This window comes from Jaculus jaculus, chromosome 15 (genome assembly GCF_020740685.1).
Source record: "Jaculus jaculus isolate mJacJac1 chromosome 15, mJacJac1.mat.Y.cur, whole genome shotgun sequence".
Taxonomy (NCBI): domain Eukaryota; kingdom Metazoa; phylum Chordata; class Mammalia; order Rodentia; family Dipodidae; genus Jaculus; species Jaculus jaculus.
In genome coordinates, this window is record NC_059116.1 from 48,780,393 (window position 1) to 48,801,132 (window position 20,740).

The 20,740-nt window shown below is 42.5% G+C and overlaps 1 protein-coding gene across 2 annotated transcripts in view; it reads right to left on the reverse strand.

Annotated features, from left to right (window-relative positions):
- Window positions 1-10,411: 10,411 nt before the first annotated feature.
- The window catches only part of Elp2 (elongator acetyltransferase complex subunit 2), a 77,476-nt gene continuing 67,147 nt past the window's right edge, over window positions 10,412-20,740 (reverse strand). For both annotated transcript variants that reach the window (XM_045135255.1, XM_004666780.2), the window contains 4 exons: window positions 17,953-18,074; window positions 16,301-16,434; window positions 15,769-15,882; window positions 10,412-10,819 (listed from right to left, as the gene is read on the reverse strand). In XM_045135255.1, the coding sequence (XP_044991190.1) occupies window positions 10,666-10,819; window positions 15,769-15,882; window positions 16,301-16,434; window positions 17,953-18,074 (524 nt within the window). In that variant the 3' untranslated portion in view covers window positions 10,412-10,665. The remainder of the gene's footprint in view (window positions 10,820-15,768; window positions 15,883-16,300; window positions 16,435-17,952; window positions 18,075-20,740) is intronic.

Here is a 20,740-nt window from a genome sequence, read left to right on the forward strand (position 1 = left end):
TTATGTGGGTACTGGGGAATCAAACCTGGGTTGTTAGGCTTTACAGGCATGTAAAATAACCACTGAGTCATCTCTTCAGCTGGAATCTTTTTATTTAGCCTGCTGTTCCCAAATATATTTAATTTTAGGACTTTTTTTTAAAGGTATACCAATCAACTCCCAGAGAATGGGCATTTTGACGAACATTTTTCAAAACTGATTAAATGTAACATTTACCATCTTTAACACTAAATGCATAGCCCTGTATACTCACATTGGGCAGTCTCACCTTTGTATGTTGCAACCCTGCAAAACTGTACCCATTAAATACCACCCTTCCTCTTCCCCAGGCTTGGGCAACCACCATTCTACTATTTTTATGCATTTGCCTACTCTACGTAACTAATGCAAGTGAATCATACAGTGTCTTTGTGATTGCTTTAGTTCACGTAGCAAAACATCCCCCAGGTTTATCCACATGTAGTATGTGTGAGCATTCCCTTCCTGTTATTTTTTTATTTGCAAGCAGAAAGAGAAGACAGAATGAATGAATGAACGAGTACGCCAGGCCCATGTGTCACTGTGTGCATCTGGCTTTACGTGGGTACCAGGGACTTGAACCCTGGCTTTGCAATAAAACATCTTTGACCTCTGAACCATCTCTCTAGCCTGTGAATTCCCTTCCTTTGAAAGGCCAGTCACATTCCACTTCCTTTGATTGACTCATTAATCCATAGGTGAACCCTTACACTGCTCTTACCTATTGGCCACAGAAAGGAACATTCCATGAATGTGGGTGAGGTTGTGCAAGCTCTCTTTATCATGTTTTTAGTGTTTGCTTCATCACTAATTGTCCATGCATCTATTCTGTCCTCCACTCTTATTTTTACCTAATTCAAGCTACGTTACAGGCCCCATAAATTTCCCTGGACACCAGTGCACATAGCAAAGATTAAAGTTCAATATCTGGTTTTCCAAAGTCACTTTGAACTGCCAAAGGAATGAGTGGTGTGGCCTCAAAAGCACACACAGGTTATGTACTTGTTCACTACAGTAAACATTTAGGGCCCGTTGATCATATCATTTTGGCTAGCACAATACATAACCCAAATGTAGGAGCTTGGAGTACCCAGGGCTGTATAACAGACCTATACTTTTGTCAGCCTGTCCAGAGCAGGACCACACTTGCCTGACATCTGGTAACTGAGGGTTTTTAAAATTTTATTTATTTTTTTCTTGGGAGGGTCTCACTCTAGCTCAGGCTGACTATGTAGTCTCAAAGTGGCCTTTAAGTCACTGCGATCCTCCTACCTCCACCTCCCAAGTGCTGGGATTAAGGGCGTGAGGTGCCATGCCCAGCTTGTGACAGAGGTTTACAGAAATCCTCCACTGGAAACCATCACCTGTGGTCCTGGCTTCTCTGAAACCAATACACTAGCTCAAGCCCCCACGAAATCCACTGGGCCTTGACTAGTTGCTTTTCAGTTCTTTGTCTTGGTTTTAGTGTTTTGTTGAGTTTACCATCTACCATGAATGTGACCAGCTCACCTAGTGATGATAGCATAGTCTGGAAGACATCCCGCATTCAGCAAGGCTCCCTTCCCAGAAAGCCAAGACCCTCAAGATGTCTTAGATGGGGCTGGAGAGATGGCTTAGCGGTTAAGCGCTTGCCTGTGAAGCCTAAGGACCCCGGTTCGAGGCTCGGTTCCCCAGGTCCCACGTTAGCCAGATGCACAAGGGGGCGCACGCGTCTGGAGTTCGGTTGCAGTGGCTGGAAGCCCTGGCGCGCCCATTCTCTCTCTCTCCCTCTACCTGTCTTTCTCTCTCTGTCTGTCGCTCTCAAATAAATAAATAAATAAAAATATTAAAAAAAAAAAGATGTCTTAGATGTATATGGTTCTGTCTGGCCATATCACAGGATGGCCCCTCTCTTGCTAGAGAAGCCTAAATTTCCTCAGTTCACTAGCAACTTATGTTTCATCATGAAGATGGGCTGGCATTCAGCAAATAAGGCATAAGGACCACACAAAGACACCATCGGACTCAGAGGTGTGCTCCAAGTAGTCTGCCAACGTGCACGGCGTTTTCTGTCATGTGGATTCTGGGATCACAGATACTGAGGGGTGTGGTTTGAATGTAAAATATCCCCCATAGGCTAGGCATGGTGATGCATGCCACTAATCACAGTGCTTTAATCACAGAGTCTTTAACCCCAGCACTCAGGAGTCAGAAATAGGAGGATCACTGCGAGTTAAAGGCCAGGTTGGGACTACAGAGTGAGTTCCAGGTCAGCCTGGGCTAACCAGAGACCCTACAGGTCAAGAAACAGCAACTGCGCAAGCTGGTGCTTGACATCAACCTGAAATCTGGTGCTGCGATCTGAGCAGAGAAAGAAGATAGTAAGAGGAAGGGCAACCTGGGAATTCTGGAACACACCTCAGGTCCTCTACAGTTCCAAAGCTGTCATCTTTCTTCAGACATTATGAATTAATTACTACAGCATGGCTGAAAGGATATTCATTGTCAGACTCCAACCTGAGCGTGTAAATCTTTAGGAATCACCATGTAGACCACCCAAGTGCATGGAAGCCCTTGGAACATGAGTGTATAAATCTTTATGAATTACCACATAGGCTATAAGCACGTGGAAGCCCTTAGAACACAGACTAAACTCAACTGCAATCATTACTGAGAAGGAAGCTTCAGGGCAGCTTTGGGATATTGTTAGCTAGCTTAGGAACCCAACCTCTCCAAAGTAAGGCCAGCTTTCAGGTAACCTTGGAGGGTTGACCCTGAATGTGCCATGGAATCCTGCACATGGGCAATGGGAAGCTGAGTTTTGAGCTGGGAAAGTTCTAGGATAAAGTGGATCCTCTGATCTTTGGTTCTGTTTTTGAGAGGCAGGGTCTCACTCTAGCTCAGGCTGGAATTCACTCTGTAGCCTCAGGCAGGCCTCTTCTGAGGGCTGGGCCTGCCCTGGCCCTCAAAATCTGCTATGAGATTTTACATGCACCAGGTTACAAAGCCCAGGGAACAGGATCACAGTATGGCCACCTCTGAGGTTGGGAGAAGAGTTGCCCACTCCTTCATCCCCACCCCAGCTGAGGGCATAAGACAAACTTAGACTAATGCAAGAGTCTAAGCTTGCTGCTCGAACGTGGATACCCACTAGCCACCAGAGGCCATCCAGACTTGATTGAAATGTGTCTGAACCAAAGCAAGCTTAAATTCTCTCTGTCACTCCCTCCCTTCTTTTTTTCAGTGCCAGGCAAGCATACTATAGTAACTTTTTAAATACTTCAATATGTGTGAGATATTGGGTCCAGGACCCTGGATAGCTAAGTCTGAGGATATTCAAGTCCTTTATACATAATGGTAGAATGTGTGCAACCTCCTGTATCAAATCAGCTGTGAATTACTTATAACATGTAACCGGACATAAAATGCATAAAGACAGTTGCTATATTTTATTTTTCAGGGAAGAATTATAAGAAAAATAAGGACCTATTCGATAGAGGTACAACCTCCTGCTGCCATAATATATTTCCAATCTGTGGATATGGAATCCATGGACACAGGACATACAGTGAAATATATGTATGTGGAATTTGTTTTTTTAAGGTAGGTTTTGCTCTATCCCAGGCTGACCTGGAATTCACTTTAGTCCCAGACTGGCCTCAAACTCACAGTGATCCTCCAACCTCTGCCTACCTCCTGAGCACTGAGATGAAAGGCATGTCGCACCAAGCTTAGCCAAAATTTTTGATATATAAAGTCAAATTCCATGGGCTGGGTAAATGGCTCAGCCGTTAAAGCCACTTGCTTGCAAAGCCTTCCAATCCAGGTTCAACTCCCCAGCCACCTACATAAGGCAGCTGCAAGAGTGGCACAAGAATGTGGTCTTTGTTGCATCACCCTCGTATCAAAACCAGGCAAAGACAGAACAAAAAAAGAAAATTACAGACCAATCTCCCTCATGAACAAAGATGAAAAAATTCTGAACAAAATATTGGTAAACAGAATACAAGAATATATCAAAAAGATTATTCACCCCGACCAAGTTGGCTTTATCCCAGGGATGCAGGGATGATTCCACATATGCAAATCAATAAATGTAATACATCATAAAAATGGTCTGAAAGACAAAAATCATATGATCATCTCAATAGATGCAGAAAAGGCATTCGACAAAAGCCAACATCCTTTCATGGTAAAAGTATTACAGAAACTGGGACTAGAAGGAACATATCTCAACATAATAAAAGCTATTTATGATAAACCTACAGCCAACATAATACTAAATGGTGAAAAACTCGAAGCTTTTCTGCTAAATTCAGGAACAAAACAAGGGTATCCACTGTCCCCATGTTTATTTAATATAGTACTGGAAGTCTTAGCTATAGCAATAAGAGACACTTCATAAAAGGGATACAAATTGGAAACGAGAGATCAAATTATCACTATTTGCAGATGATATGATTCTGTACATAAAAGATCCTATAAACTCCACCAGCAAACTGTTAAAAGCTGATAAATACTTTTAGCAATGTATAGCAGGATACAAAATAAATACACAGAAATCAGTAGCTTTCTGATATACTGACTATCAACAAACATGCAGAGAATGAAATCAGCGAATCTCTTCCATTCACAACTGCCTCAAAATAAATAAATAAAGTGCCTTGGAATAAACTTAAGGAAGTGAAGGATCTCTACAATGAGAACTTTAAACACTCACGTGAGAAACTGCAGAAGACACAAGAAAATGGAAAGATATCCCATGTTCTTGGATTGAAAGAATCAATATTGTGAAAATGTAACAAAAGCAATCAACATGTTTAATGCAATCTCCATAACAATTCCAATGGCATTCTTCACAGGAATAGAAAAAAAAAATCCTAAATTTAATTTGGAAGCAGGAAAAAATCCTCGAATAGCCAAAATGATTTCGAGCAACAAAAATAAGGCTGGTGGTACCAGCATACCCAATTTCAAGCTATATTACAAAGCCATAGTAACAAAAACAGCATGGTACTAGGACAGACATGTAGATCAATGGAACAGAATAGAGAACCCAGATGTTAATCCAGCCAGCTACAGCCATCTGATTTTTGACAAAAATGCCAAAAATATTCATTGGAGAAAAGTCAGCCTCTTCAACCAGTGGTGCTGGGGAAACTGGATGTCTACATGTAGAAAGGTGAAAATAGATCCTTGTCTTTCTCCATGCACAATAATCAAATCCAAGTGGATCAGGGACCTTAATATCAGACCTGAAACTCTGAAATTGCTAGAGGAAAAGGTAGGGGGAAACCTTCAACATATTGCTCAACAAATAAAACCACTAATCAACCACTGGAATCTCATGAAATTACAAAGCTTTTATACAGCAAAGGACACCATGACTAGAGCAAAGACACCATGAATAGGAGAAAATCTTTGCCAGTTACACATCTGATAGGAGATTAATATCCAGAATGTACAAAGAACTCAAAAAAACAAAACAATAGCCGGGCGTGGTGGCACACGTCTTTAATGCCAGCACTGGGAGGTAGAGGTAGGAGGATCAGCATGAGTTTGAGGACACTCTGAGACTCCATAGTGAGTTCCAGGTTAGCCTGGGCCAGAGTGAGACCCTACCTTGAAAAGAAAAAAAAAAAAAAACAGAACAATAAGAAATCAAACAACCCAATCAAAAAAATGGGTATGGAACTAAATAGAGAGTTCTCACTGAAAGAAATACAAATAACATATAAACATCTAAAAAAGTGTTCTACATCCTTAGCCATCAGGGAAATGCAAATTAAAACTACCTTGAGATTCCATCTCTCTCCTGCCAGAATGGCTACCATCAAGAAAACAAATGATAGAAAATGTTGGCAAGGATGTGGTAAAAGGGGAACCCTTCTGCACTGTTGGTGGGAATGTAGTTTGTTACAGCCATTGTGGAAATCAGTGTGGAGGTTCTTGAGACAGCTAAAAATAGATTTGCCATATGATCCAGCTATAGCACTCCTAGGCATATATCCTAATGACTTCTCACTACCTTAGTGATACTTTCACAACCATGTTTATTGCTGCTCTATTCACAACAGCTAGGAAATGGAACCAGCCTAGATGTCCATCCACAGATGAATGGATAATAAAGCTGTGGTACATCCACACAATGGAATTCTATTCAGTGGTAAAGAAAAATGAAATTATGAAATTTGCAGGGAAATGGATGGATCTGGAAAGAATTATACTAAGTGAGGTAACACAGGCCCAGAAAGCCAAACATCACATGTTCTCTCTTATATGTGGATCCTAGCTACAAATGTATAGACTTGTGTGTGATGTGGAACCGAAACTCAGTAGCAGAGGCCCATAAGCTAGAAAAAGGCTATAAGGGAGGGAGGAAAGGGAAGGTCTTAAGAGGATGGAATTGTAGGGCTGGAGAGATGGCGTAGCGGTTAAGCGCTTTCCTGTGAAGCCTAAGGACCCCGGTTCGAGGCTCGGTTCCCCAGGTCCCACGTTAGCCAGATGCACAAGGGGGCGCACGCGTCTGGAGTTCGTTTGCAGAGGCTGGAAGCCCTGGCGCGCCCATTCTCTCTCTCTTCCTCTACCTGTCTTTCTCTCTGTGTCTGTCGCTCTCAAATAAAAAGATGTGAGCCACCATGCTTGGCATCTTCTAAAAAAAACAAAAATAAAAAAAAAAATAAATAAAAAAAAAAAAAGAGGATGGAATTGTATATATGTAAGTAGAAGCACAGATTACAGGGAGGGAAAAGGCCTAAGAGAGGTCAGGGGAAGAGATTGTATAAAAGAAGGGCAGGGGGGAGGGTCAATCAAAATTCAAGATATTCTGAGTAAGACATATGAAAATCTACTTTCTTAAATAGTGGCACATCCAGAAGCCATACATTATTACCAGAAAATTTTCAGTGTCTGGGATGGGATACCTTCCAGTGAGTCGTTGGCCAGGAGGTCCCTGTTGCCTCCAAAACATTACAGACTATTGCCAAAGCCCTTAGTTTCCCTTGAGAAACAGATGGTAAGACTCTATTGCTGAAGCCTTCACATGACTGAGCAATAGAGTCACTGAGAAATCAAGCTGCTACTGAGTAGAAAACCTTCTCCCTGCAGCCCAGCCAACTGAAAGCTGGAAAAGGGTGCCCTGTATGCAGCCTTATGGGAGACAGAAGCCATCAGCAGTGAAAACAGTGGGTACTGGAAGCCTTAAGTTTGGCCAGATAGGCCAAATGACTGAATGAGTGCAATAGTGGCATGTCTGCTCTGGGGAACATCAACTGCTAATTGGACTGAAGGCCCCCTCTATTCTGGTACTGAAATCCTTATCAAAAGCCTATGGCAGGGGAGGTCATGAGCCTTAGGGGTATAAAGCCTGCTCTGGTCTGGATAAATGCATATATTACTTTCACCAAATTGCCCTAAAAACACTACACTTAATGTTCATACTCACATATTAATGCTACTCTCATTTCTGGTTAGAGAAACTTTTCTTTTCAGATGGAGATAATCACTGGGATGACCCAAAAGGCAACATAGTACTAAGAAGGGACAGAGGAGTGTCCAGCACTGAAACATCTCACACCCTCCAAGGCTCGGGGTCCATTGAGGAAGAGATGGCAGAAAGAACGAGCCAAAGGAAGGATACCACTCCTTACATATAACTGTCCAGACAGAATTTGGCCTCGATATCCAAAACCTTGCAGCACCTAGGAGTACCCACACAATACCCTCATAATAGAAGATGATAACATCAAATTAAAAGAGAGACTAATGGAGAGAGGAAGGGGATATGACAGAGAGCAGAATTATGAAGGAGAAAGTGGAGGAAGGGAGGGAAATACCATGGTTTGTTGTTTGTAAGTATGGAAGTTTTCTGTCAGTCTGTCTGTCTATCTTTCTATCTATGAATAATTTGGTATTTGTTGCAGTGGCAAGAGGCCCTGATGTGCCTTTCCATCTACTAAAACATATGAAAATAATTAAATTTTTTAAAAAAATTACCTACTACTTTTTATTATGCAGCTGCTAAAAAAAAATCAAACAACATATGATATGTAGCTTACACCACATTCCTATTACAATAGAAATATTATATAGCATTGTTCTAGAATCCTCCATCTAGAAAACAAGACTAAAGTACTTTCAAACAAACAGTCCTGCATGACAATGGCAAAACTCCACCCAGAAAAAGAAAAATGCTCAGCCTCCTTCTCCCTACACTTATCCCACCAGCTGACTCCGTTTCAGCTGAGCCCCACAGCCGTCTTCACAGACCTCCCACACACCTGTGACCTCTCCACTCCCAACTCGTCTTGCCTGCCTCTCCCCTGAGCTGGCACTCTCAGCATGCCTCTCTCTGGCATAGTTCTCTTTCCCTTGCATCCTTCATACTCATGGCTTCAGCTATCACCTACCTCCGGGTTTCAGAACTTACTCTTAATTTTTTTACTTTTTACAAAAAAAATTATTTGAGAGAGAGAATGAGATAGAGAGAGGCAGATAGAAAGAGAATGGGCAGACCTCTAGCCACTGCAAACAGATTCCAGATGCAAGCGCCACCTTGTGCATCTGGCTTATGTGGGTCCTGGGGAATTGAACCTGGGTCCTTTAGCTATGCAGGCAAGCAACTTAACCACTAAGCTATTCCACTAACCATGGAACTCTTTCCTCTTCAGTTTATGTAAGGACACTGGACTTGAAAGAAGAATCTATTTCCTCCAGGAATAAAGGGTGGTGGGGATGGCTTGGTGGTTAAAGGAGTTTGTTTGCAAAGCCTGCCAGCCCAGGTTCAGATTTTCCATACCCACATAAAGCCAAATGTACATTATGGCTATGCATCTGAGTTTGTTTGCAGCTGCAAGAAGTCTTGGCTCATCCACACCCTCTTCTTCTTCTTCTTCTCTCTCTCCCTCCCTCTCTCTCTCTCTCTCTCTCTCTCTCTCAAAAAAAAAAAGTTTTAAAAAAGAATAAAGGAAAGAACTGGCTACAAGTCAAACTTAAAACTGCCTGCCAAGTTCCTAAAATATTTGGCAGATACTGGGAAGGAGTCAAGACAGTCAGCACTGTGTGTGGTGTGTTTATTTACAATGAATCTAGAAGTAAGAACTGAATACTTGGAGTCTCTTTCTCTTCCCAACCTCTCAAGGAAATAAATAAAAGTGTACCCCAAACAGGATGCTGTGGATATGGTTTGAATATGTTCCCCAAAGATGCATGTACTGATTAGTCTCCAGTGTGTTGTTGAGAGGGTGAGACCTTTAAGAGGCAGAGCCTCGTAGGAGATAATTAGGCCTTTCTAATAGAGGAGTGCTTTCTTGAGATGGAAATTGGGTAGGAAGTTTGGAAGACCCTGCCCCAAAGTTATGTCCTGTGCTATACTGACTTTTGTACTGGTCATGTCCTTTACTGTATAGTCTGTTGTGCTGGTTAAGACTAACACTGTAGTCTTTTTATTGTTTCAAGGCCATGATTGTATTACAGCTACTATCTTGTACTGTAAATCTTGTGTTTTCTTTTTATTTCCATAGCACAGAGCAGGCATCTGTCTAACTAACAACTTCTGTTTCTGCAAAACTTGCCTATTTCATACTCGAGGTCTTTGGCACTAGGCCAGGGTTCTGAGCTCTGAGAATTAACAATAAGACTAATCCAAGATCAGGCATCTGAGCTCTGATCCACCAAGGATCAGGGTCCAGATTTTGGAAGAGATTCCCCTGAGCCCACACTGACATGAAAATAAATTCTCTGGTGCAGTTTCTGTGAGCCTGTTTCCCATATCATTCTCCACGACAGTGAGTTTTCCTGAGTCTGCAGCTTGCATGAATCACTCTTACTTCCTGTTCTACTATATGGCCTCCCTCTTCCATATACCTTCCTATTACTGTGATTCCATCCACATGAAGCCCTCACCAGGGCCAAACAGATCCCAGGACCATGTTTGTGGACCCCCGAACTCTAATCTAAACTTTTCTTTACAAAGTACCTAGCCTCTAGCATTTTGTTATAGCAATAAAAAACAGACTAGCCAGGCGTGGTGGTACATGCCTTTAATCCCAGCACTCCGGAGGCAGAGGTACGAGGATTGCCATGAGTTCAAGGCCACCCTGAGACAACAAAGTGAATTCCAGGTCAGCCTGAGCTAGAATGAGACCCTACCTCGAAAACCAAAAGGCAAAACAAACAAAAAATAAAAGGCAGACTACTCCAGGCACAGTGGCACATCGTGACACACACCGTTAGTCCCAGCACTTGTGAGGTAGAGGTAGGAGAATTACTATGAATTCAAGGCTACCCTGAGACTGTATAGTGAATTCTAGGTCAGCCTGAGCTAGAGTGAGACACTACCTTGAAGAATAAACAAACAACAGACTAAAAGAAAGTAGCAAGTAAAAGTCCCAATACAACACAATATCAGACAGAGTTGGTTGTGACGAAAGAGCAAATGTTCTAATATGAAACACACAGAAGCGGTTACAAGGATCACTGACAACAGGGGGAAAATTCTGGGTGTGTGTATATATACTATACAAGGAAAAGCATCCACCGTGTTAATCAAATTTCAAAGGGCCTAAGACTCAAATAAAGGCTTAAAAATGAAACATGATACAATTATGAAGGTAAGGAAAGATGCTCTATTTACATGGTACAGTGAGTGTAAAAGTGTGGTTGAGTGCATTACAGTGCACATCTGTTGACCCTGCATATCTTCACAGTGTGGTCTTCACCACAGCTTGCAAAGTGCAACCACTCAGCACCGTCTGCACTCTGCTCAGCTTCTCTACTGCAGGTCTTCCAGCACAGTCTTCTAACAGCAAGTGTATGACTTTGGCTGAAACCAAGACAGAGAAATTGTAAAGTTAATACATGCAACCACTAGAAAGTACACTGGAAACTCACATATTAATTCAACATTCAACTTGTGTACTTTTACAACTAATGCTATCAACCTGAGTGGAAGTCATTTTAACTTGCAAACTATTTCACTGTATTTACTTTTAAAAGTCAGGCTAAGTAGATTACTCACTGGCCAGTGTTATTTATTTATTTGAGAGAGAGAGAGAAAGAGAGAATATGGGCATACCAGGGCCTTTAGCTACTGCGAACAAACTCCAGACACATGTGCTACCTTATGCTTCTGGTTTATGTAGGTATTGGGGAATCAAACCTAGGTCTATAGGCTTTGCAGGCAAGTGCCTTTCACCATTGCGCCATCTCTCCAGCCTTGCCTTCTTTTTCTAACAATTTCAATTAATTTTCTGTGAGGTGAATGGATTTTCACTCACATCTTTACTACTGTGTATAAACACAGCGAAAGGCTAGGCTCAGTGGCACAAGTCTTTAATCCCAGCACTTGGCAGGCAGAGGTAGGAGGATCACTGTGAGTTCAAGGCCACCCTGAGACTCCATAGTGAAGTCCAGGTCAGCCTGCACTACAGCCAGACCTTACCTTAAAAAATCCAAAAGAACAAACAACAACAACAAAAAAAGCAAGCAAACAAACAACAACAAAACCCACGGGGAAAATGCCAATGAATGGCATAGACTTGTCCTGAAGGTGAACTAATTGCATGATGGTGGGCAAGCAAGCATATTAAAGCTCCCTTCCCCAGGGGCAGCACAAATAGCAGACCTAAAATGCTACCAAATAGATGAGTAATAGATCTTTATAAACACAGTAGATCTTCAAGTGGAACAAAGCAAAAAAAAAAAAAAAAAAAAAAAAAAAAAAAGAGTAAATTTTAAGTTAATAAACACCAAAAACCATACCACAAGGGCATAAATTACACTTTCAGATGCCCAGAGCCCATCCACAAACATACTCTCAGTATTAAAGCAGAGAATAAAGTATAACTTTCTGGTAATGAGTAATGAAAGGTATGTAAAGAATCAGCCCATCAGAACCCATGCAACCAAGTGACTGTGAGCTCCTGTGGTGCAGGATTCTTCCTGGCATGATGGGGAAGCATCTATTTACGCCGGACAAAGTGCACTGGCAGACTGAGGAAAGGGTTCCATCCACACCAGCTTGGTGAACCAATGAGTTTACTGGGGTTCCTTACAGAAGCATGGGTGACTCACTAGCAGCTGCTCACCAGTCAATTGTTTACCTCTTATATAATCTCCGAGAGGTCACCTGAAGTCTTCAGGACCCTCTTCCCCTCCTTCCATGAGGGAGTACTAACGGGTTCAAGCCTTTCTGTTAGCACAGCTGCTCTGCACACCACTCCTTACGAAAGTGCTCACTCAAATGCTGCCACTGTGCCTCAAGGCTTCATGCAGACTGTGACTTGCTTACCCCCAGGGACAGCACACCTTCCTTTAAGGATGCATCTGATTACTGAAAGCAGCACTGAGATATTCAGAGATGAGTTTAATGCATAAGCAAGAATGATAGACTTCATGTGAATGGCAAGTTTTAAGAAAGAGGACTATCAAACTGAGCAATACTGTAAGAAGTTACACACACCCCCCCACCCCCCACACACTTATATACACAAGAAGTTTCTTGTATCACAAATTAACAAGGTTCAGAGCACAATTCCTGAGAAGTTCCAAAAGCATTTCAAGTGACCTCATGGAAGCTCAACAGAATTGCTGAGCATTACAGTTCTCTTACTGCACTAAGCAAGTGATCAGAAGTAGTACTTCTTCCCAGAAAAGCTCCCCCCACCCTCAAGGTAGAATCTTGCTCTAGCCCAGGCTGACATGGAATTCACTATGTAGTCTTAGAGTGGCCTTGAACTCATGGCGATCCTCTTACCTCTGCCTCCCAAGTGCTGGGATTAAAGGTATACGCCTCCATACCCAGCAAGAAAGCTCTTATGAGGAAGCTAACAAAATACATTTATCTTTGTAAGGTGATGGCTTCCTTCATTTTTTTTCTCCTTTAAATCTGGTAGGCTAACACACCACATTTAAAATATATGAACATGTGATTTTCCAGGCATAGTGGTTCACTACTGTAATCTTAGAACTTGGGAGGCAGAGGCAGGAGGATCACTGTAAGTTTAAGGCCAGGCAGTCTACATATTAAGTTCTATACCAGCCAGTCAGGGCTACAGAGCAAGACTATCTCAAAAAAAAAAAAAAAAAAAAAAAAAAAAAAAAGCTATGGAGGGCTGGAGGATGCAGCTCAGTGGTAGAGCACTCCGACATGCTGAGGCCCTTAGTTTAATACCCAGCACCACAAAAATTAAAAGAAGTAAAGATGTGGAGCCTAAAAAGCCAAGCTGAATCGCAGTACTTGATTGTATTTCCTGGAAATCTCATTACTGGGCTGGAACATCAGCATTCCCAATTAACAGAATGTACTATGCCCAAAATTACTTTCATGTTGCAAATACTGTCATTACAGTGACAAAAAAGATCTCAAGATGGAAAACTCAAATTTTGTTTATGTCTCTTTCCCATGCTTTGGAACAGGCTTTCTGCCAGCTTCCTACACTGAGACTATGAGTGGTCTGGGTACCACATTAAGACAGAGCAAACATTGTTTACAGGCAAGGGGAAAGGAAGAAAAAGAAAAGGGACAGAACCCAGGAAGAGAAGAAATTCCAAATGCCAGGAAGATGAACTCTCTCTGCATTTCCTCCCTTTTGCAGTGAGCCAAGAACATAAACTAGAAAACCAGGAATAGTAGAGAGATGGGTGTGAAGCCACAAGGGCCACAGCAAAAAAAGCACAGCCCATTCACAAACCCAGTTACAAGAACACTACCATGTCTGGCAATATTGAGACAAGCTCTAGTGAGGAAACCTTCTGTGAATGACAAGTTTTCACAAGACTCTCTCCATTAAGCCATTCTTCCTCACTATGATCCTGTCATTTGGAACAGTATAAATATAAGAAGACTGAAAAAGCCTAAGAAAATGAGGCACAGAATGTTATCAGTAACTTATTCAAAGTTCATATGTTTTTAAAGACTAATATGGATTTAAAAAGAGACTAAGCCCAGTGTGGTGGCACACACCTTTAATCTCAGCTGTTAGGGGGATAAAGGGGGGATGGTCAGAGGCAGGAAGATCACCATGAGTTCAAGGCTGGTCTGAGACTACATAGTGAATTTCAGGTCAACTTGGGCTACAGTGAGACCCTACCTCACTGCCCCCCCCCCCAAGTAGACTAAAAACCCCTGCTATTTAAGTGGCTAGGTGGGGAGGAGGAGGCATAAAACAGCTAGTGCTTGCTCTACTCAGCTCTGGTGGCAAAGGCCAGTGCCTAGGGCCGTTTGTGGTTGAAAGGCAGTCATAGGCCTTCAGAAGGACCCAGCAGTTCTCCACCAGTCTCTGGGATGAGTGTTCTTACAAAGACATGGCTACCTCAGAAATATGTAATACTTCTAAATATCACAAACATGTTTTTCCTTCTTGTGCACGTTTGTGTGTGTGTGTGTGTGTGTGTGTGTGTGTTTGGATGTGGTATGTGCACTTGCATGTGCCCTTGCAGCACTGCATACATTTGCCTGCAGTGGCAGGAGCAAAAAAATCAGGTGTCTCCATCACTCTTCTACCTGTTATCATTTTGAGGCGGGAGTCTCTTACTCTACTGGAGCTTGCTGCCTGTCACAAGAGCCTGGGTGATTTCCTGGTCTCTGCTCTCCTCTGTGGGGCTGGGACTTTAGATGTGCCACACTCAGCTATTTGCAAGAGATCTGAAGATTTGAAACCAGGCAGTTTCAGGTCCTCATGCTTGTGCATAAAGTGTACTTAGCCATGGAGATATCTCTCTAGCCCGTAACCCTATTTTCCATAATTTCAACTTTTTCTTGACAAGTTCCATACATATACACAAGGTACTCTGATCATACTCCCTTCCCACTATCCTCCTTTGTTTCCTTTCTTGTTTCTCCCTCACTCAACCCCTTCTTCTTTATAATTAGTCTCTCTTTTATTTTGATGTCATCACTTTAAACAATTATTTATTTATTTGTATGTGTGTATGGGTGTTCCAGGACATCTTGTTGCAGATGCATGCACCACTTTGTTTTGGCTTTATTGGTACTGGAATATAATCTGGGCTGGCAGGCTTTGTGAACAAGTGTCTTTAACCACTGAGCAATCTCCCCAGTCCAACACTTCCCCATCCCCCTCCCCCATATTAAGCAGTTCTTGTGTAGGTAGTCACCCACTGTGAGGTCATGAATACAATAGCCACTTTGTGTCTGGAAGACTAGTTGCAAAGCACTCCTCCTTTCCTTTGGTTCTAACATTTTGTCTGCCACCTCACTACAATGGGCCCTAAATCTTGGAAGACCACAAACATTTATACCCAAAGTTCCTTATGAATCAGTTACAGTCAAATGTTAAAGTACATCATGATGAAAACCACTTTCGTCTCATGGTTCTTTGTAAAAACAGTGTGTCAAACAAGCAGTCAATGTGGTCCAGCAAACTAAAAAACCAAGTTCACATATTACAAATACTAATTTTAGGAGGTACCACTTAATGGTAAGTGCTGTGAACAGATTTCTGTCCTTCTCTACAAAAAGGTGGCATAAAATCTGCCATTAATCACCCATAATTTCTAGGCTGGGGAGATAGCCCTGCAGTTAAAGGTGATTGCTACCCGAAGCCTGCCATCTCAGGTTGGTTTCCCCAGTGCCCACATAAAGCCAGATGTACAAAATGGCACATGCATCTGGACTTTGTCTGCACTGGTAAGGGGCCCTGGCATGTCCATTCTCTCTCTCTCTCTGTCTCTGCTTGCAAATAAATATTTTTTTTAAATGACCCACAATTTCTATCTAATTATATGGAAGTAACAACATGCAGAAAATACCTTTGATTTGTTTCCACACAGTGGGTCCAGTCATTCATCTCTGGAACCTGATCAGTCTTTTTCCAGGTGTACAGACAAATCTTCCCACACTCTAATCCAACAGCAACCACATACCTGTGTTTCAGGGATGACAATTAGGAATCCAGCATGAAGTCATGTTACCTCCACCTGCTCTGAAATTGTATTCCCAGCATCCCAAATGTCCCCAGCCCAGGACACTGTAGTGCTCCACTGTGTCAAGGAGCCCCTTCTCTGCAGTGGGAGACTCAGGGGCCAAAGCCCATGAGCCACTGCCTTCCAGTGGCTGCAGGGACCCCGTTCTGCCACACTGCTTGCCACAGAGAAACCATGGCAGTCTGTGGTCAAAGAAATAAGAAATTTTAGTCATGTTCCTAGTTTACCCACCACTGAATCCTAAAATTTAGTTTCTAAGGGAAACAGACATTTTGCAAGCAACATCACAGAACCAATGAATCAAAGTAACGAAGTAGTCTTCTTCAAAGAATCACAGCCAAACCCCACAGCAACTGACCTCTGGGCAGGGTTCAGCAGTGGGCAGACACTGACGGCTGTCACAGACCCACCCACATCCAGGACTGAGGAACAAGGGCCGATGCTGTGCTCGATGCTGTCATCGCTGGAGTCACAATCACCCCAGACAACCACCTAGTGAATAGATCATTCTTTGTAAAGCTTTCCTCATGGAAGTTTTCTAGTCTGTATTAAGAGTCCTAGTGACCCAACCTCAAAAAAAACCCAAAGAGCTGGGCGTGGTGGCACATGCTTTAATCCCAGCACTGGGGAGGCAGACTACATAGTGAATTCCAGGTCAGCCTGGGCTACAGTGAAACCCTATGTCAAAAAACCAAAGGGAGGGGGGGAGGCCGAGACCCTATCTTGAACCCCCCCCCCAAAAAAAAGAATGTGCAAACATGGAATAGGGGCCAGGAGGGAACTTCCAAGAGAGGAAGTATGGATATCATGTTGACAAATGCAGGGCTACTTTTGCATTTGTTAAGCTTGGCTCATATTCTGCCCCTCCTCTCTCAATTAGGTCATAATCAGTCGTCATAGAAAAACCCTAAAATTCATGAAAGTTAGAATCAGATAACTAGAAAGTTTTTTCCCTACCAGAGCCTCCTGCTCCCCTGGTTTCTTATTCTTTTTTTAAATGTCTTTTTAAAAAGTTAATTATTTATTTGAAAAGGAGACAGAGAGGAGAGAGAGCGAGAGCAGCAGATAGAGGGAGAGAGAGAGAATGGGTGTGCCAGGACCTTCAGCCACTGAAAATGAATTCCAGATGCATGTGCCACCTTGTATGGCTTACATGGGTCCTGAGGAATTGAACTTGGGTCGTCCTTTGGCTTTGCAGGCAAGCAACTTAGCCACTAAGCCATCTCTCTAGCCCCTGGTTTCTTATTCTCAATGTACTACATTTGTTATTTTTCTTCCATTGGGGCTATTTGATGAAGGAAACTAAGTCTCTTCATGTTTTTTGATACTTCAAAGAAATATAGCTACAGAATTTCACAAGAAAAGCCTTTTTTATGGACCTATATGAAAAACACAGAGGGAATCCCATGAGCCAATTTTTTTTTTTTTTCCCAAGGTAGGGTCTCACTCTAGCCTAGGCTGACCTGGAACTCACTATGTAGTCTCAGGATGGACTTGAACTCACAGTGATCCACCTACCTCTGCCTCCCAAGTGCTGTGATTAATAGTGTGCATCACCACTCCCGGCTCCATGAGCCAATTTTTTTTTCTTTTTTTGGTTTTTCAAGGTAGAGTCTCACTCTGGTCCAGGCTGACCTGGAATTAACGATGTAGTCTCAGGGTGGCCTCGAACTCCACGGTGATCCTCCTACCTCTGCCTCCCGAGTGCTGGGATTAAAGGCATGCGCCACCACACCTGGCTCATGAGCCAATTTTTAAAAGTTGTATCAGAAAGGCATAACAATGTGTTCTATATATCCTTGCAAAAATAGTATTTTAAGCTTGGAGTGGTATCACATGCCTTTAGTTCCAACACTTGGAAGACAGAGGCAGTAGGAAAGCCATGAGTTCAAGGCCACCTTAAGCATAGTGAATTCCAGGTCCGCCTGGACAAGAATGAGACCCTACCTCAAATAATAATAAAAATTATTATTTTACATTTGAAAAATTATTACATTTTAGAAAAATTACCTTTTTGTCACGACTCCCAGTGAAGAAATACTTGCTATCAGGACTCCAATCACAAGACCAAATAATTCTACTGTGCACGGAAGTGATTTTGTTGGTGAAAGCAAAGAGACTGAAAATTGGGTCTGAAAAAAACATACATTGTTGTAGTCAGCTCCATGTTGCTGGGATGAGCATCCAGCCAGACTCAGTCTAGGGGTAGAACAGGTTTATTTAGGCTTACAGATCCAGAGGAAGTTCCATTATTGGCAGAAAAAGTTGGATCCCAAGCACAGAGAAACCACTAAACAGCCAGTACCACAAGTTTGAGCCTCCAGAGCTCAAATTGCTCTCCACACACCTTTGGGCTGGACTCCAGAATCTGCCCCCAGTGACACCTCCTCCAGATGGCTGGACACCCAAGTTACAAGTTTTATTAAAATTAAACACCTGAGTCCATGGAGTCATACACTGACACTATCACATTCAAACTCCCACACATATACACTACTCACAAAACACAGAACGCAGTCTTTGTACTATGAGAAAGCTCTGTTTTAGTGCCAAATACATCATGCAACTCAGTCATTACTTACATACTTGTGCAACAGAGACCCTCACCAGAAGGCCTAAGCGTACATTTTTTGAGAGAGTCAAAGGCACTTAATACACTGAGCTCACTGAACATAACAGCTTGTAACAGTCGTATACTTGTTTATCAAGACAGCTGGGAGCTGCCATTGCCCAAAGTCATATCCCAGATGGCTAAGCACAGGAAAAGATCACAATTCAGAATCTGAAGAACAGTTTCTACCAAATGCCTTTCACCTCTGCATCATAATAATATTAAGGTAATATGATGGAGAATGGAATTTCAAAGGGGAAAGTGTCGGGGGGAAGGGAGGGAATTAACATGGGATTTTTTTATAATCATGGAAAATGCTAATAAAAATTAAAAAAACAAAAAAATTAAAAAGAAAAAAAAATCTAGTTAAACCATCATAAGTCAGGGACTGTGGTTGTTAAGTTCTGTTGTCAACTTGATCTAATTAGAAGTCTACAAACATTCTAATTGGGTGGGTCTCTGAGGTTCTTCCTTCTAGAAAGGATTAACTGAAGGATGAATCCTTCCTCCAGAGTGAGCCCTTCCCCCAGAAGGAACAGCCCTCCCAGGGTGGCAAGCTTTATGTAAGGAAGCCCTAGGAAGGAAACAGGCCCCTTCTTCTCCCACCTGGCTACCAGTGCTGCTTACTGGGAAGTGCCTCTATCCTGTTTGGCTACCCTTCATTGGTAGGAAGACCAGCAGCTCTCTGGAAAGCCTTCAGGCCTTCAGTGCTGGATTGGGAGTGCTAAGACATCCAGCTCTGTGGACTGAGTAGCTACTGGGTTTCTTGACTCTTAGGCCTTCAGACTACTATTGTTGGACTGCTGTAAGCTAACCCAGAAATTCCCTTTTTAATACAATCAGTCTATTGATTCTGTTCTTCTAGAGAACTCTGACCAATACAAGGAGCATCCATAGTATATTCTGAGACATACTTCTGGGCTTGTTGTATAGTTCCTTGGTATTCTCTGAAACACAAGAAACTAAAGGACCAAAAACAGCACAATATCAAACTGTATGCAAGTTATATTCAGGAAAATTTCAAAAGTATGCAACACAAATACACTTTAAGTGTTCACTACAATTTAGCACGTGGAGCAAATTGGGGGACAGGGAAAGGATACTGATGGACCTACCTAGAACTCTTATTCATCATTTTCTTTAGAATCAAGCTAAGTTAATTAAGAGTAGGCTGCACGTAAGTGGATTAACACCTTGTTCAGGGCCATGTTATCCAGACAGATGCCTAATAAGCCCTTCCAATGATCAAGGTGACAGAAGTTAGGAAAAGGTTAAGGACAGCACTCTCTGGAAGTTTCAGAATTTAAAATACTTCCAAGTGAAGAAACCACTCAATTGCAAGTGTCGTCATTATGCCACTCTGACACAATCCTAGCTCATACTGTCATTTACTTAGTTTTGTGACAGTATCCTAGAACATTCTCTTTATCTTATTTATTATATTTTGGGGTAGCATCTCACTATGTAGTCTTGGCTGACCTGGAATCTGCTCTGTAGACCTGACTGATCTCAAGCAGTTCTCCTGCCCATGCCTCCCAAGTGTTGGCATTACAGGCTTGCAGCATTCTATAACCATTTGCAAGGTTTAACTTTCCCTGTGAAGATTTGTTTCTCTAACAGGTATCTGAACCATAACATGTGGTCAGTCCTATGACTCCTTAACCACAAAGAAGTAAACCCAAAGACGACCCTCATTTAAATGTTATAAGGAAGGCCAAGTCTCCCTCAGCTGTCTAAGAACACTGAGGTTCTGTCTTCACTCTGTTACTTTTTGTTGCAGTCAGCATCATGTTGCTGGGACACACATCCAACCAGACACGGTTTATGGGAGGAAAGGGGTTTATATCAGGCTTACCAAGTCCAGGGGAACACTATCAATGGCAGAAGAAGCTGGCTAGCTCCAGCATGCATCAAGTGGGAGGCCGGGGCAACACCAGCAAACATCAACAAACATGAATTGCCAGAGCTCAAATTGCTCTCTCACACTTTTGGGCTGGACTTCAGATCTACCCCCAAATAAATCTTAGGGCTGGTCTCCAAGATCTGCCACCTACTTCCGCAACACGCCCCCTGTAGCAAGGATCTGCCTGCTAGAGCTCATGTGGCAAGCTCAATTTTAATAACATATCCAAGTCTATGGGGCCAGACATTCAAACTATCACATTTTCCCATTTTTCGTAAACCTGT